This window comes from Mustela erminea, chromosome 19, assembly GCF_009829155.1.
Source record: "Mustela erminea isolate mMusErm1 chromosome 19, mMusErm1.Pri, whole genome shotgun sequence".
NCBI classification, from domain to species: domain Eukaryota; kingdom Metazoa; phylum Chordata; class Mammalia; order Carnivora; family Mustelidae; genus Mustela; species Mustela erminea.
In genome coordinates, this window is record NC_045632.1 from 7,436,856 (window position 1) to 7,462,023 (window position 25,168).

The window sequence follows — 25,168 nt, forward strand, 5'->3', positions numbered from 1 at the left end:
TTTCTTCACTGCCTGTCTCCTTGACATCTCTGCTGAGACGTCTCCACCATACAGTGTCCAAACATGACCTCCTGAACTCCCCCAAATTGTGTTCCCTGCAGTCATCCACCTCCCAGTTAAGAGCAGTGACAACTTCCTGGAGCTTAGGTGACCATATTGTTTTCAAAATACATAGCATATTATGCTTTTCGTGTGTGTTTTCTCTTAAAGAGTGAAAGGAAAAAAAAAAAAAAAAAGCAAAAACCAAAGACTGTATGGGTGAGAGACTACATGGTTTCCAAAATTCACTTGAGATGAAGGAGAACAGTGTCTGAAGACGATGGCCAAACGTTCCTGATCTGCTTCTGTGACCTGATCCCCTGCTTGTCCCCTCCTTCCTCACTGGGATTGAGGCCCACAGATGTCCTGCTGTTTTGAGGGCCAGGGTCAGGACTGCCTCAGGGCTTTCCAAGGGTGGTCCCTCTGTCTAGAATTCTCTGACTCTTCAAATGCTGGGGTGGACTTCCTTCCCCAGGTGTTTGTTGCCATATCACCTTCTCGTGAGGCCATCTATGAAACTGCCGTTTCCCATTCCAGCCTCCCCCCACACGCACTCTGGCCTGTTAGGCCTCTCTGCGTGGATCTCGGCTACTTCCTCTTCCACTGTCTGGTTACCGGGGATGGTCCCAGAAGAGAGCAGAGCCACAGGTGGGTGGGCTGCTGGGCTGGTCTCTTCTGAGTCATGTTCCACCCTGACTGCCCATGGGATTGCTGAGGCATTTTGCGGATTCCTCATGATCCCCAGGGATTTCTTGTGTAATGGGGCTCAGCCTCAGTGGTGTTGAAAGGGCCCCAGGTGATTCTGATCTATATCCAGCATTGAGCCCCAGGCCAGCTCCTCCATTGATGAGGACTGAAAGCCTCAGCTTTTGGTAGTTTAGCTGAGGTGAGGGGGCTGTTCTCTGCATAGGGTGTTATCAGGGCGGGTCTGTGACTTGAAGGGAGGCTCAGTGCAGCCCGGATCCCCTCTGCTGCAGCTCCTGTGTGCGCTTCACCAGGAGGGGAGTGATTTCTGCAGGAAGAGGTCAGAACACTCACGTGCTGGTCTCCATGTAGCAGTTTACTGTCCCCGAATCTGCACTGTGGCCGTGGGCAGCAGAGGTCTGTGTCCCACATGGGGGGATCTTCCCATGTGTGGGGGTGTGGCACAGGCAGGTGAATGTTGACTCAGTTCTAAACAGCATACATTTGATGCTCAGGATTGATGTCTCAAGACCCATCTTGCCTGGGAGAGAAGCCCAGAAGAGGGAAAAGAAGAAAGCCCAGGAGTCAGGAATGACTCTTTCTCAGGTAAAGTCCTGTCTCAGTTCCTTGTTCTGTGCTCTGTGTCCTCACCTCCATGTGGCCAAGCTCGTCACACTTGGAAGGGTCCCTCATGCCAGGTTGGCTCATGCTCAGCCCAGGGCCTTCCCTCAGTCCCTCTGTCTGCTTACAGATTCCAGCTCAGACACTTCCGTGTATGTATTTAATGAAGATCAAAGTTAAATGTTATTTCAGAAAAAAATTTCTTGCAGGGCTGTTTTTGTAAGCAGGCTAAATAGAATAGCATTGACGATTTTATTTACATTTACTACAATTTATTTACATTTGTTATACCTGAGATACTGAAATGCACATGAGTAAAAGCCGAGAGATAACGAAGATTTATTCTAAAAACAGATGCATATAGAGACTCCAACTTTGATTTCAGTTACTTTCAGTGTGTGTTTTCATGTGCACACATTTATGGGCAGGAGTCTGTAGTGTGTAAAAAAGTTGTCATGTCATAAATACCTTTTATTTTAACTTTGAAAGTATGTTTAAAATATTTTTCATGGCCTAAAATTTTTTCTACACCACTACACAAATAAGCTACGAGCAGTAAGAGCACTAACTGTATGTTTATGCATGTGTGTGTGCATGTTTCTATAGTAATCTTTTATCCAGGCTTATGTTTCAGCCTTGAACCTGTTTCAGGTTTTCTCCATTAGCAAACCCTCTGTCAACAGATTTTTACTCTTGTATCCATTACTTTACTGTCTGGTTGTTACGGGGGTCTATCCTAAAGTCTGACCATTTGGTTGAGGTGGAGGCTGTGCTGAGTATTACCTGTCTGACCAGAGGCACATTCCTTAGAGTGTAACAGAGTTGGGTCTTGTGTAAGAGGGAAACAAATACTAACTTAATGGGGTACTATGTTTTTAAACACGTTAACACTTGTAAAGCACGAGGGTAATACTAACCATATGGGGAGTGTACAAAACTTTTAGTCGGTTCAGTTATCATCAGCTTTCCATTTTTCCAGTTTTCACCTTTCATTGACACTTCTGTGCATTTGGTCATGTGGGAAGACATTGTTCATGGCTGAGCTCGTGCAGAAATTAGCTGTCATACAGCGGTGTATACAACACAATATTTAGAACTTACATATAGTCTACCATTTGTTGATTTTTTTCACTTGTGTATTTTATCTGGCATAATATTATAAAATTCGGTAGTTTAGCTGATGGAAATTCCCTGGTAGAAAAGTGTAACAAATCAATACTGGGAATATAGGACTTGCTCAAAATGATCTTTAATGTATTTATCTGGTTATTCAATTCTCACTGACTGCTCTGCCTCTTTCCTTCTCTGATTTTTGTGAAATAAGTACTCTTCTGATGGCCTCTTGGTGAAATGTACTTTCACTTCAGGAACGGTTGACCTTCAGGGATGTGGCCATCGAGAGAATTCGATGTTTAATGGCTGTTTAATGGCTGAGAAACACTCCATTGTGGTTGTGTATGTATGTGTACACACACACAGACACTCATCTCCTTTATCCATTCCTCTATCAACTGATACTTCACTGCTTCATAATTTGGTTATTATAAATAATGCTACAGTAAACATAGGGGTGCATATATCCTCTTGAATTAGTGTTTTTTATATTTTTTGGGTAAATACGAAGTAGTTCCATTACTGTTTGGAAGTTAGTTCTACTTTTACTTGAGGAACCTCCATACTGTCTTCCACAATGTCCACATCAGGACATTTGAATTCCCGCACACAGTGCAGGAGGATTCCTTTTTCTCCACATCCTTGCCAAGATTTGCTCCTTGTCGTCAAAATGGTTTTTCAGGAACGCCACTTTCACCTTAATAGAATGTAACCACGTTAGCGTTCAACACAAAGGGCCCACAAAACTCCATCCTTTACCTCAAACTTTTGAAAACATCAACTTAAGTGGGCAGGCAGCAGTCCTGCTCCACAGGACGCGGCAGAAATTGGCAGGGATGAAAATTCCGAAACCACGTAGTGGGAGCAGAGGCAGAGGAAACCAGGCTCCATCCAGATCCCGCATGAGGTCCCGGTTGTGTTCCCAGGCTCCAGACCCTGGTCGTTTGGGCTCCCTGAACGCCAGAATCTCCCGGTACACGTCCTAGCCAGGGCCCGCCGAACGGTAGTGGCCTCGACTCCGACGGCGCAGACATGGCGACCCTTCCTGCGCGCCCGTTGCCGGAAGCTCTATGCCGTTTCCGACCCATTCGGCCCTGCCCCCGCCCTAGACCCAAAGATCATATCCGTTTCCCTCTCATTGCCGGAAATGCTTCTCCGAAACTAAACCCCATCCCGCCCGCCGAATTCAGGACGAAGGCCCGGCCAGTACGGGCTTCCCCGGACAGCCGGAGGCGCCCCACTCAGGCCCTCCCATAGGCGGCGAGCACCCCGGCCGGACAGCCCTTCGCATCCGACTCATTACCAGAAGCGCCACTCACAGTCTCGCCGGTGCGCCGGCGCGCACGCGCACCTGTTTGCCGACCCGGAAGCGGCTGACCGGAAAGAAGGTCAAATCGGCTCCTGAGGGCTTTTAACTTGCTCATTTCTGTGTCAGAACCTCAGTCCCCAGGCATACACCCCTGAGGTGTGGGGTGTCCACGCACATTCGAGTCCCTTCACCCGCGCCTCCCACCGCGGTAAGTAGCGTGTCGCGGAGAGGCACAGAATCCAGAGGGCGGCGCTGCCGGCCCGGGGGTCCCGGGGCCTTTCGGTTCCCATCGTTGGAGTCGGTCCCCGCCTGTCGCCCCCACCCGCCCCCCGCCGCCTGCCGCAATGTCAGCGTGCTTCACGCGGTCCCGGGCACCGCTCGCACCCGCGCCGTGGGAGTCCAGGGAGATGGGCGTGTGCACCTCGCGCCGCAGCCTGGCCCGGCTCGGCCCACAGACGCGCGGACTCTCTCCCTGGCCCTGGTTCCGCGCAGACCGCGCGGACCTTCTGAGAAGTCCCCATGCAACCTCGCGTGCAGTGAGGGGACCGAGGCCCAGGAAGGGCACCTTCTTCAGTGCATGCTTTCAGGAGTGGGATTAGGACGGAAGATCGCGGGGAGTGACGGAGGAGGTCCCCTCCCTCACGCGAGGATGGGGGCCTTGTGGAGGCCGTGACTGCGGCAGATGAGGGATGGGGGCGGGGGGGGGGGGAGCCGGAGAAAGAGAATGGCTGAGGAAAGAGCAGTGAGAGGGTCCGTAAGAGACGGCGAGATGAGGAGGATGCGGGAGGGACTTGCAACGAGGCCCTAAGGAAGGGCAAGTCGCCAGCGGAGAAAAGAAACGAGCGAAATGTGGAGGAAAGGGAGGCGCTCCGGAAGAAGGGGAGCCGAATAAGAGGGCCCTCGGTTAACAGAAGTGGGGTGACAAGGGCGACGCACTTCACGCAGACAGTGGGAAGGAGAAGGTGGTTTTGAGTAGACGATGCTGGGACAGAGAGGCGGTAGGGATGACCGCCCAGAGAGAAACAGCAGTGCGAGAGCTTAGCCAGAGGGTGTAACAGGAAAGAGGGAACGGAACTGGGGAGCAGAGAGGACACGGGTGAGGGGAGAGAGAGGCCAACATCTATGGAGGTAGGGACAGTCCGAAAGGTTGGGACGAAAGAGTAAGGGAAGGTGAAGTAGGTTTCAAGAGTTCCCTGGAAGGTGTAGGTGTAGTGAAAGAGAGAAAAGGGGAGAAAACCGGGCGGAGCCAGGGGAATCACAGGAAAGGAGAAACAGTGGAGAGACTCAGGAAAGAGAAACACACGAACAGATTAATAGAAATCCTTGGGAGGGAGAAAGAAGGAGAACCGAGATCTGGATGAGTGGTGCTAAATGGGACATGGCTGATTCCGTTGTGTTACAGTGACCTGTGTCTCCACAATGTACTTAACGTTAAATCTGCTTGTTTGAACAGGTGAGAAAGAATTACTGCTTATAAGGCTGGTGCATTTTATTAGCATCATGAGATAGTTTTAAAATATTAAGCATAGAATTACCATATAGTCCGCCAAACTTACTTCTGTGTATATACACAAAGAAGTTGAAAACAGGGACCAGAACAAGTGTTTGTACTCTGTGTTCATAGCATTACTCACAATAGTGAAAAAAAGCATTGAACTCTTCTATGCAAAACACTGAAAACTTGTCTGTACTCTGCAGTCTTGCTTCCATTTGACACTTGACCTTCAAACAGACTTTCTCATCTACCATTCCATCCCCTTGTCAGAGGCAGTAATGACCTCCAATTTTCTAAATGTACTGGGTAATTGACTCTCTTCATCTGTCTGAAAGCAACAAGTTGAACAGTGACCACTCATTTTTCCTTTGAAGACATTTTTTTCATGGCTTTCCAGACATTACAGAATTGACATATTTTATCTATTATCTGTGTGTGTGTTTTCAGTTTTCTTCTCTGCACTTGTTAACTTCAGTTTCCTCTGCTGATTTTTGCTCAATTCTCTGCTTTCTGATTGGAGGAGTACCCCATTGTCTAGTCTTGGACCTATTCTTTTCTCTGTTTACACCCAGTGACTTTCCATGTCCCTGCATCTCAGGGTTTAAATACCCTGAGGTTTCCTGGGTTCACACACCATCTCAGACCTCCATCCCGAGTGCCAGAATGTATTGTTCAGCTACTTCCTCTGCATCTCTGCTGGGACATCTAACAGTCATCTCCACCTTACAGTGTCCAAACATGACTTCCTAAACTTCCCCAGTTGTGTTCCCTACAGTCCTCCATCTCCCAGTTAAGAGAAGTGCCGTCCTTCCTGGGGTTTAGGTGACCATCCTGGCATGTTTTCCTTACATATTCTTTGTATGTGTTTTCATTTATGATAGAATTAAAAACAAAACAAAACACAGTGATCTGGGTGAAAGACTACGTGTTTTCCAAAATTCACTTGAAATGAAGGAGAAGAGTGTTTGAAGACCACGCCAGACATTCCTAATCTACTTCTGTGACCTGATCCCCTGCTTATCCTCTCCTCCCACTAGGATTGAGGCCCACAGATTTCTTTGCTGTTCTTGGGACCAGGGTCATCATTGTCCTGCTGTTCTTGGGGCCAGGGTCAGGACTGCCTCAGGGCTTTCCAAGGGTGGTCCCTGTCTAGGATTCTCTGACTCTTCAAATGCTGGTGGTGGACTTCCTTCCCCAGGTGTTTGTTGCCATATCACCTTCTCGTGGGGCCATCTCTGACACTGCCGTGTCCCATTCCAGACTCCCCCCACCTGCACTGGCCTGTTATGCCTCTCTGTGTGGATCTCGGCTACTTCTTCTTCCACCGTCTGGTTACGGGGGATGGTCCCAGAAGAGAGCAGAGCCACAGGGGTGGGTAGGCTGCTGGGCTCTTCTGAGTCGTGTTCCACCCTGACTGCCCATGGGATTGCTGAGGCATTTTGTGGATTCCTCATGGTCCCAGTCCCCAGAGATTTCTTGTGTAATGGGGCTCAGCCTCAGTGGTGTTGAAAGGGCCCCAGATGATTCTGATCTATATCCAGCATTGAGCCCCAGGCTGGCTTCTCCATTGATAAGGACTAGAAGCAGCCCCTAATCTGGAGAGAGGTGAGGGGGCTGTTCTCTGCATAGGGTGTTATCAGGGCAGGTCTGTGACTTGAAGGGAGGCTCAGTGCAGCCCGGATCCCCTCTGCTGTAGCTCCTGTGTGCGCTTCACCAGGAGGGGAGCAAGTTCTGCAGGAAGAGGTCAGAACACTCATGTACTGGTCTCCATGTAACAGCTTACTGTTCCCGAATCCGCACTGTGGCCGTGGGCAGCAGAGGGCTGTGTCCCACATGGGGGAATCTTTCCATGTGTGGGGGTGTGGCACAGGCAGGTGAATGTTGACTCAGTTCTAAACAGCATACATTTGATGCTCAGGATTGACGTCTCAAGACCCATCTTGCCTGGGAGAGAAGCCCAGAAGAGGGAAAAGAAGAAAGCCCAGGAGTCAGGAATGACTCTTTCTCAGGTAAAGTCCTGTCTCAGTTCCTTGTTCTGTGCTCTGTGTCCTCACCTCCATGTGGCCAAGCTCATCACACTTGGAAGGGTCCCTCGTGCCAGGTTGGCTCATGCTCAGCCCAGGGACTTCCATCAGTCCCTGTCTGCATGCAGATTCCAGCTGTTCTATTTCCCTATACGTATTCAACGGAGATCAAAAGTACTTGTTACTGTTTTTAAAAAAACCTTGCAGAGGTGCATGACTGGCTCAGTGGGTAGATCATGGGACCCTTGATCTAGAAGTTGTGAGTTTGAGCCCCATGTTGGGAGTAGAGATTACTTAAAAATATATATATATATATTCTTATAGGGCTGTTTTTGTAAGCAAACTAGATAGAATGACATTGATAATTTCATTTACATCTAATACAATTTGTGCATGTTTAGTGTTGTGCATGTTTAGTGTACCAGAAATACACATGAATAAAAAATGATAATGATGATTTATGCAAAAATAGATGTCATTTAGAGACTAGTATTTTGATTTCAGTTATTTTCAATGTGTGCGTTTTGTGTCCACGCCTGTGTGTGAATACTAGCCCATGGTATGTAAAAAAGACATCATTTTATGTCTGACATGTTTTCCATGGCCTTAAATTTATTTCTACACCAACACGGACGTGAGATAATAGCTGTAAGAATACGGTGTGCATGCATGTGTTATGTTTCAGCCTTGAACTTGTTTCAGATTTTCTCTATTAGCAAACCTTCTGTCAGTGGATTTTTACTGTTGTATGCGTTACTTCATTCACTGCGTGGGATGGAACACATATGTGTTCCATCCTGAAGCCTGACCTCTTGGTTCAAGTGCAGGCCCTGCTACTTACTATCTCTGTTTGACCAGAGTGTGTTCGTTAGAGTACTTGTGCCAGAGTTGGGTCCTATGTAAGATGGGGACAAATACTAATTTAACGGGATACAGTGTCCTTATACAAGTTAACGCTTATAAAGCATTAGAGTAATGCGTACCATACGGGAAGTGTTCAGAACTTCAGATGCTTTTATTGTTAATGAGATTCCCATTTTGCAGTTTCTACCTTTCACTGACACTACTGTAGACTTTGTCAACCCTGAACACTCTACTTGGGCTATTGCTCATGTAGAAATCAGCTATCATTTTGTGTGTAGTACATACTATCTAGAACTTGCATATAATTTACCATTTGTTGATGTGTTTGCATTTGTGTGTTTTATCTGGTACAATATTCTAAAATCCTCAGTTTAGCTGAAGGAAATCCTATGATGGGAAAGTATAACAAATCAAAATCAGGGATATATGACTTGCTTAAAATGATCTTTTGTGGACCTATTGAAGCAGTCATTTTTCAATTAGCAATAATCACGCCTCAAATAAACCTCATTGGCCATGATACTGCCACTGCACAAAGCTTGAAGCAGTCATCTCTAATGGACCCTTATACCTCTCTCCTCCCCTCATTTATATGAAATAAGTAGTTTCCTAATGGCCTCTTGGTGAAATGTGCTTTTATTTCAGGAACAGTTGACCTTCAGGGATGTGGCCATCGAATTCTCTCGGGAGGAGTGGGAGTGCCTGGACCCTGCCCAGAGGGCCTTGTACAGGGACGTGATGGTGGAGAACTACAGGAACCTGGTCTCCCTGGGTAAGGATAGTTTCCCTCTGGAGGTTGGGAACTGCCCTAGTATATCTTTGTGTTTCTCTTGGAAGTTTCTTGGGCGCCCTTTCCCTACTTGGCTGAGATTGAAGCCGTGCTGATTCAGAATTGAAAAGTGGGACGCATGGGTGGCTCAGTTGGTTAAGCAGCTGCCTTCGGCTCAGGTCATGATCCCAGCGTCCTGGGATCGAGTCCCACATCGGGCTCCTTGCTCAGCGGGGAGCCTGCTTCTCCCTTTGCCTCTGCCTGCCATTCTGTCTGCCTGTGCTTGCTCTCTCCCACTCTCTCTCTGATAAATAAATAAAATCTTTAAAAAAAAGAAAAAAAAAGAAAAGCTTCACAGTGTGGTGTCTGGATTTTAAACCCAGATGATCATGCAGGTTCGTGGTGGTGCTAGAACTGGAGGAAGAACAAGACCTTACGTCAAAAATTTTTAAAAACTATCACATTGCTTGGTTTTACACCTGTAATCTTGATTTGGTCATTCAGGGAAGAGAGCTGGATATTTGAATGTCAAACATTTAAGCATTAGGAAGAGGTGTGTCCGTAAACAAAGTTGTGAAATGTTTTTCTAGACCTGCCTATAATGAACGTCCTTGGTCCCAGCTGACAAAGGGCTAGGAAAATCCCAGGATATCATCTCCCAGTTTTTGTGTCAGCAGGAATCTCTTTCTGAGCTGAAAGTTACCTCCCTGTGTAGCAGGGGAGAGCCCTGGAATGCCAGGAGCGGGGAAAAACTAGCCCCAAAACCCAGGCAAGAGGGAAGAAGTCAGCGATGTGAACACAAGTAAGGGGCAGATGCAGAGAGGAGGTGACTTCCAGAAATGTCATTTGGGACATTGCCCCCATGTGGGAGAGGGGGTGGGAAAGAAGAATCGATTTCTCTTGGGCTCTCAAAGGAGCTTGTTCTCCCTCTCTTCTTGTCCTCTTCTTCATATGTGTATGTTTCCACTGTTGATGGTTCTGCTGCTCTGGTCAGTGACAAGGGCAGAGTCTTTAATATGACCCAGACATGCTATTCTCTGTCTTTTAGAGCCCTTTACTGGTTCAACCTTGGGGAGCACAGGAAGGGCTCTTTGTAAGGGGCTTTCTTCCTTCCTTAGCCTCTCCTTCCCTGCTCAGTCCACACAGATCTGATGTAGGGCTCCCCCCCACCGCCCCGGTCCTGACTGCAGGCCCTGTCTGGCTTGCATCCCGTTTCATGTGCTGAGTGACCCGTCACGGTGGGAACGTCGGCTGCTCTTTTGCCTGTGGGACTCCAGGCAGAAGTATGGGCTGTCCAAAGCCCTCTGGCTGTTCGTGCCTCCACCATATCCTCCGTATCCTCCTTTCCACTTTTGCCCTGCAGGGGCACGTGTACCAGGAGTAGAGGGGGTGTTTTAGCATTGCTGTTCGGCAGTGCTGTGTAGAGAGAGGGCAGGGAAAACCTTTGATTCCCAGTCCTTCAAGGGGACTGTATCTCAGGCTCTGGGCCCTCAGCCTGGAATCTGTAAGCAGACCCCAGGTCGTGTTTGAGCATTCCACAAAATCACACCCGCTTCCTTAATTTCCTGCTTTTTGTGTGTCTCGCTCGTGCAGCATCTCCTTAGTCTTGGAGTATGGGAAGCCCTTGACTGTGGCTGATTTCCTGGTCTCCGTTTGTTTGGTTTTGCCTCTGAAATTTTCTTGGTTTTGAAATACAGTTCCTCGGCGTCTGGAATTTTATCCTCATTTTCTGCTGTGATAACCCAGCCTTTAGGTGCCGGACAACTTGTGAGCTCTCCCATGAGGAGTTTTACTGGGTGGACGAACATTCTGGATGGAGAACACTTATTTACAGTTTTAATGGATATGAAGGAGTGGGCTTTGTCCAAAAACCTATATGACCTCTGGAATTTGGTGAAAATATAATCATAGTTATCCTTCCTATATCTGTTTTGCTTGAGTTAGTACCTGCTTGATGACAAAGAGCCTTTCTCATTTGAATGAATTTGGGTTTTTAAAATTGGGCATATTGGATATCTTGAGGCTATGCTCTTGTTATGAAGTGTCTCTGTTCACCTCAGAAATACAAAGAAATTCATTCATTATTCGTTTTATAAGGTATTTTGGTTTTTCTGTAGTATATCCTAAATTTTCTAAATGTCACTTGTTAGGTTTCACATGAATTTTGTAGAGGTGTTTTAAAGTCAGTTCAGATGCTTCATGTTAAATCATTTGTGTCTGTATTCACCAGGTAACTCTTAGGTATGCTGAACTAATACCTAAAATTCTAAGTTTATTTTATAGAAACATGGATCTTACATTTCATGTACTTTTTCATCACTATGACTTTTGACAGAGTTTTCCACCAAATTTGTAAAATTCTGGAAAACCTTTTATTTGTAACCCATGAAGGCTGTTACATTCTAGAGTGTTCTATAATTTTCTGGGTATTACTGTTTCTTATGGTGATCACCTCTGCACATGCATCTTCTGGCACTGGCAAATAGACTTTCTGTCCTCAAATGCTACTGATAACGCTGCCTTAGAAGTTATTCCTTGCTCTCAGTCATATGACCCTTAAGGTTGTATATAGTCTCCCGATAATCTCTGTGAAGTCAGGATTCATTAATTCTTGGCAACTGGACATTAATTTTTATTCATTCATGATAACTGTATGTTTATAACTACATATGGCAGTAACGCCTGTCACCTCATGTCTGTTTTATGTGTGAAACTATGTTGAGAGATGCAGTGATAGAATTTCAGGTAACTAGAGGAAGCCAGTCTAAGAGAAACTGTTATTTCCAGATAGCTTCAAAATTTTTAACATATTAACATCAGAATATGTCAATTTTTTAATACCACTTCTGTCTACTTGTACCACTTCTGTCTAATTGTACAACATTCCCATCACTCCAGATTACTGTCCTTTACCCATTCATCAGTTTCTCCACATCCCCATCCCCTGGAAACCACCAGGCTGTGTTTGTCTCTGATTATCTATTTTATAGAATGCCATGTTTTTTCTACTTTGATAAAAATGGTTTTTGTCTATGTGGAATCTCTAGACCACTTTGGTCAATATTACCATTTTTAAAAATATGAAATTTTCCAATGCATTGTATGCTATGTCTTTTCCATTTATGTAAACATGTTTAATTTCTCTCAGCAGTGTTCTACAATTCTTAGCCTTACAGGTCTTTCACACCCCTGGTTAAATTGATTTTATGGCATTTTATTCTTTGAATGGTTCATTATACATGGAATCGTTTCTATAACTTCCTTTTCAGGAAGTTCATTATAGTACATAAAGCACAGCTGAGTATCCTGTAACTTTTCTGACATCACTGTAACATTAAAAGGTTGTATGTGTTTGTGTGTTTATGTCTTTCAGGGGATAGTTCAGGGAATTCTGTATTATGGAGATCTATGACGTCTTCACATGGAGATAATTTTCTTTTTGCTCTCCAATATCTGTACTTTTTTCCCTCCTTTTTCTTGTTTTATTGCTCTGGTTAGAATTTGCAGAATAATGTTGGATAGCATCAGTGAAAATGGATATCCATGTCTTATTTCTTTTCTCAGGGGGAAATCTTTACTGTTTCATCTAGGACATTAGCTATAGGTTTTCATAAATAATCTTCAAGAGGTTGAGTAAAGTCCTTTCTCTTCTGAATCTCCTGAGTGTTTTTCTCATAAGAATTTTAGAATTTTTCAGATATTCTGCATACAATGAGATAATTGTGTAGGGTTTTTTTTTTTTTTCTGTTTGTCTTACCGTTAATAGATACTGTGTTTATTGATGTTATATGTTGAACCTTCCACTGTTGAATTCTTGGAACAAGTCCCTCTTATTTATGTTGTGTAATTTTTTTTTCTTTTTTTAAGATTTTATGTATTTATTTGAGAGAGACAGAGAGCAGGAGGTGGGTGGAGGGAGAGCAAAGGAAAAAGGAGAAGCAGATTCCCGGCTAAGCAGGGAGCCCAACATGGGGCTCTGTCACAGGACCTCAAGACCTCTACCCAAGCCAAAGGCAGACACTCACCCCCCTGAGCCACCTACGTACCTCTTTTTTTTTTTTTTTTTTAAGATTTTATTTATTTATTTATTTGAGAGAGAGACAGTGAGAGAGAGCATGAGCGAGGAGAAGGTCAGAGGGAGAAGCAGACTCCCCATGGAGCTGGGAGCCCGATGTGGGACTCGATCCCGGGACTCTGGGATCATGACCTGAGCCGAAGGCAGTCGTCCAACCAACTGAGCCACCCAGGCGTCCCCCTAGGTGCCTCTTTGTTGTGTAATTTTAATAATACTTTCTATTCAGTTGGCTGGTGTTTTGTTGAAGACTTTTACATCTGTATTAATAAGGGGGATACTATTTTGAAGTTTTCTTGTGATGTCTTCGGGTTGGTATCGGAATAATGTTGGCCTCGGAGGCACCAACGGGGCGTAGTCAGTTAAGGTTCCAACTCTGTTTCAGCTCAGGTCCTGATCTCAGGATCATGAGATAAGCACCATGTTGGACTCACATTCAGTATGGAGTCTGCTTAACATTCTCTGTGCCTCGGACGCCTGGGTAGCTCAGTCGTTAAGTGTCTGCCTTCAGCTCAGGTCAGGATTCCAGGGTCCTAGGATCGAGTCCCGCATTGGACTCCCTGCTCAGCGGGGAGCCTGCTTCTCCCTCTCCCACTGCCCCCACCTTATGTTCCCTCTCTTACTGTCTCTCTCTGTCAACTAAATAAATAAATAAAACCTTAAAAAAAAAAAAAAAGGTTTCTCTGTGCCTCTCCCTCTACTCTTTCCCTTTACCACTTACTCACTCTGTCTCTCTTTAAATAATTCTTGGGGTATAAAGATTAAAGTTGGCCTCTGAGAGTAAATTAAGACATGTTCTATCTTTCATTTCTTTTATTTTTTTTTAATTTTATTTATTTATTTGAAAGAGATCACAAGTAGGCAGAGAGGCAATCAGAGAGAGAAGGGAAGCAGGCTCCCCACTGATCAGGGAGCCTGCTACGGGGCTTGATCCCGGGCCCTTGAGACCACAACCTGAGCCGAAGGCAGAGAGAGGCTTAACCCACTGAGCCACCAAGGCACCTCTATATCTTTCATTTCTTTTTTTCTTTCTTTTTTTTTTTTTAAGATTTTATTTATTTATTTGACATACAGAGATGGTAAGTAGGCAGAGAGGCAGACAGAGAGAGGGGAGGGGGAGAAGCAAGCTCCCTGCTAAGCAGAGAGCTCCATCCCAGGACCCTGAAATCATGACCTGAGCTGAAGGCAGAGGCTTAATGCACTGAGCCACCCAGGCACCCCTATATCTTTCATTTCTTACAGTGCTGTTCTATTTACATGGAACTTCCTCACCCTTTGTTTCTCTTGGAAGCCTTAATTTCTCCCTTATTTTCAAAGGACAGTGTTCTATGGGGATAGAGTTGATTAACAGTTTTTTGTGGTTTTTTGGTGGTGGTTGTTGTTTTCCTTTGTCAACACTTTAAGTATCTTATCCCATTGTCTCTGGACTTCATGGTTTGGCTGAAAAGTCAGCTCTGAAAGCTATGGTGTGTCCTATTATACGTGATGCTTCTCCCTTCTTGGTGTCAACATTCTCTCTTGATATCTTTCTCTTCCATGTATTGATCATAATTTGTTGCATGTGCATCTTGGATTTTTTCTTAAATTGGATGTTCACGGAGTTCTTAGATTTGTAGAGTCTTTTCTTAACATTTAAGAAATTGTCTACCATATTTCTTCCAATATTCCTTCTGCCTCCTTTTCTCCTTTCTTTTTGGGGTTCCCGTGGTTCATGTGTTGGCCCACATGGTGTTCTCTTCCAGGACTGTTAGACTCTGTTCATTTACACTTGGTCTTTTCCTTTGTGCTCCTCAGATACGGTAATTTCAACTGACTTCCTTACCAGTTTGCTGAGTCTTACTCCACCTTATTAGACCTGATATTGAACCTTTCTGTGAGATTTTTCAAGTCAGCTATTTTACATTTCAGCTTCAGAGTGTGGTTAGGTTCTTTTTCCACTTTCTATCTCTTTCTTGATATTCTCTATTTATACAGCATTTTCCTGATTGCTTTTCAATTCTTTGTCGGTCATTCCTTTTAGCTTAAATAGTTGATTTAAAGCATGTGTTTAGTAAGTCCAAAACTTGGGCTTCCTTAGGGCCAGGTTTTGTTACTTATTTAATATTTCTTTTTCTGTATGGGTCCTGCTTTATTGTTGTGTTGGCTCCTGTGTACCTTCTTGTTAAAAATGGGACATTTTGAATATGTTGAAACTTTGGAAATCATAATATTCTCCCTTCCAAGGTTGTGTTTTTTTTTTTTTTTTTAATGTCTCATGTGATTGTTGTTACAAATTTTGTGTGGTGTATTTTCTTTGTTATGTGTAGCCATTGATGCCTTTGGTTCACTTCTCGGTCAGCTAGAGATTCAGCAGACTTCTGAGACTGCTGGAACCAAACACAAAACATATCAACTTTCCACCTTTGTGTGTGTGTATGTGTGTTGGGGAGTGCATGAAGCACACAGGGTAGACGTTTAAGAGAACAGCGCCCTGTCCTTCACTTCTGCTTGCTCAGAATCTGCTGGATAGCAGGAGGTATAGTCTTGGGGTCTTCTCAGGTCTTTTTTCATGCGTCTGGTCCTGGGCATGCCTGCAACCATTTTGGGTCCCTGGAATATGTGGGGGATTTTCAAAGCCTAATTTCCCAGTGTACCTTGCTCCCTTGTGTTTTCCTTGGGGTTTTCACTTGCCCATTGTTTGCCCCAGTTGTTATCCCTGCCCTAGGTGGCTGTGGCTACTAGACTTAACCTTTAAATGTTTGTGACAGGGCCTCTGTGCCTCAATTGTTAAGCTTCTGCCTTAGGCTCAGATCATGATCCCAGGGTCTTGGGATCCAGTCCCTCATCAGGTCCCTGCTTGGTGGGAAGCCTGCTTCTCCCTCTTCCACTCCCCCCGCTTGTGTTCCCTCTCTCACCGTGTCTCTCTGTCAAATAAATAAGTGAAGTCTTTGAATGAATGAATGTGTGTTTGTATGTGTGTGTGTGTGTGTGTGTGTGTGTGTGTGTGTGACAAAGGCCCCTGGTTATCACCTCCACCTAGGTAGAGATCTGAGGTAGGTCAAAGAAAGGCAAGCATTTTGAGCCAGTCCTTCAGGGAGCCAGCAGACAGATTAAAGAAGCAAATAAGCGGTCACAGTTCTTTGAAGATCCCTTCTCTTCCCTGTGTATGGGAAGCCTGTACCCCTTGCAGACTCCCATCTTCAAGGCCACTTTCTAACTGAGGTGCAGGGCACAGATTCAGGGTAAGTTGAAACACCTACCTTTTTCTTGATGAAGAGTGTACCTTGTTGCTGGAATCCTGTGTTTAATTTCCAGGGTTTTTACAAAGTTCATTTGGACCGTTTTTGGTAGTTCATCTCCTGCAGTATTCTCCTGGTGTTCCCTTCTTTGCGATTTTGACATCACAGTTCCCTGTTGTTAATCTCTATGATATTACATATTTGTCAGATAGTACATATTTGTCAGAACTATGTTTCAAAATAGGTGATTTCAACATATTTTCCATTTATGATGTCGTGTGCTTCTCCTGAAATTCAGCCCATTTTTCTCTTTTGGGTAAACTCTTTAGAATTCTGAAGTCTGTATACATTGTGTAATTTTTATAAATGAACATACTTACTAATTACTTCTGGATTCACTTGGGGTTATTAACATGTTTCTCATTTTTTAACATGATTAACATGTAATTTCTACATGTATTATGGTATATAACCATGTTTCACTGATTATTATATTGCAGTATGCTTGTTTGGTGTGGTTATATTTTTGGAAGAAGTATTCAGGATATTTTATTATCTTTGAATGTTTTTTTATATTTTAGACAATAAGTATTAAGGAATTTGCCCTTTTTAAAAAGATTTTTTTATTTGAGAGAAAAAGAGTTTGCAGAGTGCGTGAGAGAGAGAGAGCACATAAGCAGAGGGAGAAGCAGGCTCTCTGCTAAGCAGGGAACCCAATTCAGGGCTTGATCCTAGGACCCTGGGAACATGACCTGAGCCAAAGGTAGCCACCTAACCGACTGAGCCACCCAGGTGCCCCTCAAGAATTGACTTTAAATTTTTTTTTTTTTTTCAAGTATGATTCACTTCTAACCCTCCTGTGAGGTTTTTAGGCTTTGGGATGGCTATGGAAAATTCCTGTATTTCAGGGCACTGGAACTTTTGATCACAGAGCATTTAAATAGGCTTCTCTGAAAATGATTTGAACTATGTTGTAATCACTCTTTCATTACTGAGAAATCTTGTGTTTCTTTTGTGTTTCTAAACATTTGCACACCATGGTTGAGAAGCTTGATAACTCTGGTAATTACGAATTGTGCTTTTGGTGTAATACATTTTTGTGTGTGATTTTATTTGTTTATTTGAGAGAGAGGGAGAGGGAAAAGCAGGCCCCCCCAGTGAGCAGGGAGCCTGACTCAGGGCTCGATCCCAGGATGCTGGGATTATAACCTGAGTTGAAGGCAGACACCTAACCGACTGAGCTACCTGGGTGCCCAGTGTAATACCTTTTCTTATAAAATATCTGTCTTTGTACTCTAGTTAATATGAAGCCTATCACTATTTATATATTACAGATATCTCTACTAGATGTATGAACAAAGAATTACCACCAAAAGACAACATTAATAATGGAGAATTATTCCAAACGTTGATTTTGAAAAGATGCATAAGTCATGACTTTGACTTCGGTTTGAGGGTTCAGCAAGATGGGAACAAATTTGAGACTCAGTGGCTATGTGAAGAAAAAAATTGCAAAGGAATAACTACATCCCATTATAAAAATCTCACTTGTAGAGAAGACCAACAACATCACAAGTTCTGTAATGATTTTCCTGTAAAGCATAGTGTTTCCGTAAGAAATAGTAAATCTCAATACTACAAACATGATACGTCGAATAACGCACTGAAAAACAAGGCAGGCTCTTCAGGAAATAAGTATAGGAACTGTTTGGACAATAGGCTTGGTTTAAGCTTTCATTCACATCTGGCTGAAGTGCAGAGATGTGAAACCCAAGAGGAAATTCATGAAAGTAACCAAGTTGAGAAGTCTACCAAAAAGTCCTCAGTTTCACCCCTTCCAAAAATGCCTTCTAGTGTCAAAACCAACATTTCTAACAAGTATGGGAAGGTTCTTACACATTCTTCATTACAGACACAACATCAGAAAACACCCAAAAGAGAAAAACCTTACAAATGTAAAGAGTGTGGGAAGACTTTTAGCCATTGTTCAACCTTAGCTACTCATCAAAGAATTCATTCTGAGCAGAAACCTTACAAATGTAATGATTGTGGCAAAGTCTTTAACAGGTTCTCAAACCTCACAAGGCATCAGAGAATCCATACTGGAGAGAAACCATATAAATGTAACGTATGTGGTAAGGATTTTATGATACGTTCACACCTTTGGGGACATGAGCGAATTCATACAGGAGAGAAGCCTTACAAATGTGATGAGTGTGGAAAAGCCTTTTCTGAGTGTTCAAATCTTGTTCAACATAAAAGAATCCATTCTGGAGAGAAACCTTACAAATGTAATCAGTGTGGTAAGGAATTTATCACCCGTTCACATCTTTGGGGTCATGAGAGAACTCACACTGGAGAGAAACCTTATAAATGTAATGAGTGTGGAAAGGCCTTCTCTGGAAGTTCAAATCTTACTCAACATAAGAGAATTCATGCTGGAGAGAAACCATATAAATGTAACGTGTGTGACAAGGCCTTTAGTCAGAATTCAAGCCTTACAGTTCATCAGAGAATTCATACTGGGGAGAAACCTTACACATGTCATGAATGTGGTAAAGCCTTCAAGCAGTACTCAAGCCTGAGTAGACACCAGAATATACACAGAATGAAGATATAGATGTAGAGCCTGTAGTAAGGCTTTTATTAAATGATCTCATATTTGGAGTCATAAGGGAATGCATATTGCAAAGAAACTTTACAAAAGAATGGCATGGCCTTCGTGCCATGATTTGACCTCAGGAATCACCAAAGAGTTCATGTTGGAGAAAACCCTAGAAATAAAACTTGTGGTGAATTGCTTAAGTAAGTTGTACAATGTACTGTACTTGAGAGAATTCTTACTAGTGAGAACTAAGTTTAGTTCTTGAAGATTAATCAAATCACATGTCAAACTCTGCAGGAAAATTAGAAGTCAAAGTGATTTAAAATTCCTGAGACAATGGGTATCAAAGGAGCAGGGGCATCTATGGAAATGCCCACTTAATCATCAGTTTATATAGTCATTTTACTCATTTAGATGTTGTGATGAGGTTTACTTTATTATTGAATTTGGATCTGTGGTAGAAAATCTGTTAATGATGTTATGTCTTCATCATAGACCTTCCATGTGTTGCCACAATGGTGTCTGTGATGGAACTTCTTGTTTTGGTCCTAATGTGAATGATGGTTTATTTTTAATTTTCAAGTCATTTGTTCCTTGCTGGTATGTAGGAAGATAGTTAACTTTTGTACTGTGATCTTGTACCCCACAGCCTTGGTGTTATTGCACATTAGTATTTTATCTACCATACTTTTGTGCATCGTATGAGGTGGTTTGGAAGTTCTGGTGACAGGTGCCACTCTATCTTGTTTCTGGCATCAAGACACAGGACTCTCTGTTACCATACTAATACCGATTGAATCTTGCAGTCATTTAAGTCCAGCTTGGTCATGGTGCAGGTTCTGGATGTATTGTGTTGGCAATCAGAGTATCCAGTTTGTTAAAGGTCTCAGAAGCTTTATGTGTTATTGGTATTGGCATATAAAAGAAATCTTTGCACATAAATGGAAACTGGTCATAGCCAAAATTATAAACATACCAGTAATCTAAAACATGAGTACAAGTTATGAAAACACCTAAGTGTAGATCTAGATTATTATTTTTATTTTTTTTTTTGATCTAGGTTATTGTAAGAACATAGCCATCCAGCTTTTTCGGTATCTCATAATGGTTTAATCATGTGCTTTGTTACCTCCCCAGTAAGTTTAAGTCCCCAGACTGCTGCTAAACAAGGAGTGAAGTTAGTGAAATCACTCAACCCTGTGTGCCTAAGGTCTCCTCCTTAGAATGAAAGTGGTAGTAGTCCCATCCCTGATTTTTGATGAATGAAGACTTTAAGTGCCTTGACAGCAGAGATTCTTACATTGTGAGTGTTTTTTAGAATTGCCCATTCAACTCTCAGAAGGCTCTTAATGAAGCTAAAATTAAATATTTTTTTTCTTAAAGGTTTTATTTATTTGCAAGAGAGAAAGATAGAGTGAGCATGAAGAGGGGGAGGAGCAGAGGGAGAGGAAGAAGCAGACTCCCTGCTGGCCAGGGAGCCTGATGTGGGGCTCAATTCTGGAACTCCAGGATCATAACCTTAGCTGAAGGCAGATGCATAACCCACTGAACCACCCAGGCGCCCCTAGAGCAAATGTGTTTTAATGGGAAATAAGCATAAATGAAGAATACTAGTTTTCTTTTCTTTTTTTAAAAGATTTTATTTATTTATTTGACAGACAGAGATCACAAGTAGGCAGAGAGAGAGAAAGGGAAGCAGGCTCCCTGCTGAGCAGAGAGCCCGATGTGGGGCTCGATCCCAGGACTCTGGGGTCATGACCTGAGCTAAAGGCAGAGGCTTCAACCCACTGAGCCACCCAGGTGCCCCAAGAATACTAGTTTTCAGTTGAAATGTTAAGTGTAGGTGAAACTTAGGTTCCCATGCAGGATCCCCAAAAGGAAGAGCATCACTCATTGCGAGCATCAGATGACCTCCAGATTTTTGATGGGAGGAGTCATCTTCATATCACAGGTGCTGATTACAATCCTGGGGAGTTTCTTTCTTCTTTCTTTACCTGTGTATCTTCCTTTTTCTCATATGTGAAGGTTGAGGTCTACAGATCTGAGTGTCAAGCACCTGTTTGTAGCCAACTTCTTAGTCATCATCTTCACAAGAATCTCCAGCACCGTGACAGCTTTTGGGTAGGAATATTTTCTCCCTGATCTTGGATGTAAATTTGTTTACTGGGTTACAGCGTGATATACTGTGCTATATTATGTAAGTATCTGAGGAATCTGGATGAAGGGGTGAAGTTTATAAGGACTTTTTCATATGGTATTTGCACATTTTGTGTATCTAATTTCTTCAAAATAAAAAGTACAGAAAGGCAGCATGATATGCTGTGGCTTTTAGAAATTTCAGGTGCAGCTGTATGTTCATATGGGAATAAAGGACATTATAGGTACATCCAAAAATCATTCTTAAAACTTGTCACCACCTTGGTAATTTTCCAGAACACTGGAAATGACGTGTGCTTCCACCCCACATAATGTGCGGCTTACTCTGCTGCTTAGAACTGAATCAGAAACACAGGAGTAGAACCACAGGATTGGATGTTTCAAGTGTCTGCTGTATTATCCATTGGTGGATTACTTTGTTCTGGAACCACCTCTAATCCTGCATGAAGTGGGCAGATGGTCAGAGGAAAGGGGAAGACGATTCCAGAAGCACCATCGAAATTCTCTTAATGTCTGAATGAAAAGCTTCCATCTTTCCCTTCAGAATAGGGTCAGAAACTCCTCATTCTGGACAAAGTTCTCAAGACACGAGAGAAGAGCAGAGGTACCCGAGGAGAGGTCCTGCCTTAAGGAGGGAAGCTATCCTCACACAAGACAACCAGTTTTCTTTAGGTTTAATATCCTGACTGTACATGTAAGGTCTGTGAGCAGGGTCTATGCAGTCCCTGTGATTCTAAGAGAATACTGTGTATTATTGGTGAATGTCACAGTCCCTGAAATGAAATACACGCACCCAGACATGCATTTCTTAAAGTGGCAGTGGGAAGATTATTTTGTTTTCACACAGTATGAGCTAAGAATAGAAGTATAAGAGTGGGTTCTGGCGCCGTGTGATAAGAGTGGGTTCTGGCGCCGTGTGAGGATTATTACTTGGGTTTGGTGGTGGAACTTCTGGGTCCTGACTTTGAAGAAGTTTGACCTTTGCCAGTCTCAGATTGCTCCTTTGGGGCGGTGCCTTCCATGCAAGGCTTGGTTGCACATCGTGTGGGACCTTTCTGTGAAATGTGGTTGAGGGAGGGCATTGCGCATGCACGTGTCTTCCTGTCCTAGTCACAGGTCATGTGATTTAGTATCCTAATTCCGGTGCTTCTTAGTTTCATCTTGTGAACATACCACCCCAAAAGCTATTCTCAGCCTCCTGCATCATCGCTGTGCATTCTGCCTTCACCCTGGTAACCTTGTCTCCTGTTGTCGTAAACTGGAGGGTTCGCCTGAAGAGAAAAGTGAAGTAACATGGCACCTGCTGTTCCTTAGATGCAGCTGATTAATCTCTTTTTTCCTGTATCCCTTTTCCTCACATGACTGATGCAGTCCCAGGACAGCAGTAGAGCCTAGTGTTGCCATGGGATACAGAATTCAGAGGAAATGTAAGAAGAAAGCAAGCTTTAGGATAGAGAATAAAAGGATTTTTTGAACAGATGAGGGCCTCCCAAACATGACAGCCTTCTGTCAGTCAAACAGAAGACCCACAATGGTATGATGCAGTGGTAGTTATAAAACAGGTTTGGTGTACCTGGCTGGCTCGATAGAGCACGTGAGTCTTGATCTTGGGGTTGTGAGTTTGAGCCCCACATTGACTGTCGAGTTATATAAAAAAAAAAAAAAAAGTTTAAAAAAAAATTCTAGGCTTGGTCAACAGCCTGATTATAGTCCATTTCTTCAGTGAACAGGCGTTCGCCCACCATGGCTCCTGAATGAATGAATGCAGATAGTTATGTCAGCGCCAGTGATTTGTTTCTGCATATTGCACAAAGATTAGTGCCCTTAATCTCAGTCTGTAGTTTTTCAAGTGGCAGGTCAGGTAACTCCAACATGGGCAGTAGCCCAAGATCCTGGATTCTGACCACTGAGTAAAACAACCATATCCACTCTCATTTCTGCATGTCCGACATAGAGGCTAAACATCCAGCCCAGCGAATCTGTGAGGTTTCAGCTTCGGTGAGCCATCAGTGGACCAGTGTCAGACAATGAGGGGAACCTGGGATCACTGAGGTCCTCGTGGTACCAGGAGCTTTGCATCAGGCTATAGATATGACTCATTCCTGTAGAGCTGAGATGTTGTTGATGTCAGTCAGGATTCATTCTTGAGTATACTTTCTCTGTTTGACCAGCAGGTCTTTCAGGACCTCTCTGCCTTGTTGGTTTTAGCGTTCAAGTTGCCTCATCAACATGGGAATGTTACACCAGATAGTCACAAGTCCTGAATGGGTCATGCTTCACTTTTGACAAATGTTCAGTAGTAAGCTAGTGGCTGCTTTCCAAAAGCAATTTATCTGTGTTATGTGAAACCTGAGTCCAGGGTTGCCCTGGTGGCTCAGTCAATTAAACATCTGCCTTTGGCTCAGGTCATGATCTCAGGGTCCTGGGATCAAGCCCCGCATTGCATTGGACTCCCTGCTCAGCAGGAGTCTGCTTCTCCCTCTCCCTTTGCTCCTCCCCACCCTCTGCTTGTGCTTTATCTTTCTCTCTTTCTCTCTCTCAAATAAATCTTTAAAAAAAAAAAAAAAAAAAAACCAAACCTGAGTCGAAACCCCAATGGAGTCTTCCAGGGGAGACTTCCAGCCTTTGTCAGAGACTCCAAATGGTGGAATCTGACACAGTTTTGCATTTTCTCTGACATTCCAGAAGTCTATTACGTCTTTACTGCTAGAATGAGCATTGTACATTGCCTACATAATTCCAATAAACTGTAATTGGAAAAGGATTTTGAATTTGTCACATTTTATCAGCCTTACCTACTGTCAGAGAAGGAATGTCCTATACAGGACTATTGAGACTAAAGTCTCTAAGTTTCCAACAAACAATTCACCCACTCAGTGAAACCCTCGCAGCAGAGGGTTGAGACAAATGTGCTATATTCTCACCCACACACTGATGACAAATGTCTGGGGAGTTTTCTTCACTAACACTGTTCTACCTTGAGCCCACCTTGAAGAATGTGCATAAATAAGGAATCTCATACAAATGGTGATGGTTGTGAGAACTGGTAAAATATTTTTAAAAGTATTGGAAGTATGAATGAAAGCTGAACAGATGTAAGCCTATGACCATGAAATTTACCATTCAATATGTAACCAACAGAAATTTGTGCATGTGTCACCAAAGCACAAATTCTAGCATTTACATAGCAGAGCTATTCATAATAGCCCCAAACTGAGAAACACCCACATGTGCATCAGGAGTGAAAGGTCAAAGTAATTGTTAGATAATTTACACAAAGAAAGTCTATTAAATGTTGAGTCCACACAATGGAACTAATGTTAGTAAATGACCTATAACATAAGTTAATGAGTTCATGAAATCATTTGGAATGTGAAGTCAAATATTCTATTCTGTATGGGTCCATTTCTATAAAGTGCCAAAGAGGCACTTTGAAAAGTGATCTGTGCTGTTAAATGTTACATTATTTACTGTGGTGCGTGGTAATTGGAAGGCTTAACAAAGAGGTTTTTTGGACTGAAAATCTGCTTTTTTAAAAACTACAAAATCGATACAGAGATGTGTTCACTTCATGCTGTTTTACTGTCTTTGTACTTAAGACCTATACGTGTATCTTGAAAAATTGCTTTTAAATACCTATCACCAATTTTTAAAAATTCAGCTAAAGGTAAATAGAGTGCTGTTTTCTTGTCTTTTTGTTATTGTAAAGACATTAAATAGTACTGTAATCTGTTTTTAAAAGATGTGCTCTGATTCCTAGGTGAAACATGAAGATATTGAGTGTAAAACCTCCTAAATAAAGGTAAAGTAGAGAATTATTGAAAATTTACAGAAAAGATAGAAAGATAAGAAAATAGACCATGGGTAAAGCAGAACATGCTATTGCGTGTTGGTAAATCTAATCCCAATTTATCACTATTACATTGAACATACATTGGTAATTGCTCTTGTTACAATCGAACATTGTTTGACTCTATTCAGTGAATTTTTTTCATAAGTTAAAACATTAGGATTAAAGTAAAATAATGAAATATAATCTGACATTTTAACCTAGTAAATTGCCAACGGGACTGTATAATAGAGTTTAATGTAGGTTGTCCTTATAGTCATTGTAAGTGGTATTATTTGTATATTTATTAATATGCAGTTTTCCAGTACTATAATTGAAAAACAGTCTAACAACTAACCACACATATAC

The 25,168-nt window shown here is 43.0% G+C and overlaps 1 protein-coding gene and 1 pseudogene across 1 annotated transcript; one reads left to right on the forward strand and one right to left on the reverse strand.

The window, feature by feature from the left end:
- Positions 1-3,595: 3,595 nt before the first annotated feature.
- Positions 3,596-20,244, forward strand: LOC116579147 (zinc finger protein 677-like). The gene is made up of 4 exons (XM_032324142.1): positions 3,596-3,974; positions 7,180-7,270; positions 8,795-8,921; positions 17,543-20,244. Exons 2-4 carry the CDS (start codon positions 7,256-7,258, stop codon positions 18,826-18,828), a joined length of 1,428 nt encoding a protein of 475 aa, XP_032180033.1. The 5' UTR covers positions 3,596-3,974; positions 7,180-7,255; the 3' UTR covers positions 18,829-20,244.
- Positions 8,535-8,689, reverse strand: LOC116580401 (annotated as a pseudogene).
- Positions 20,245-25,168: the final 4,924 nt, after the last annotated feature.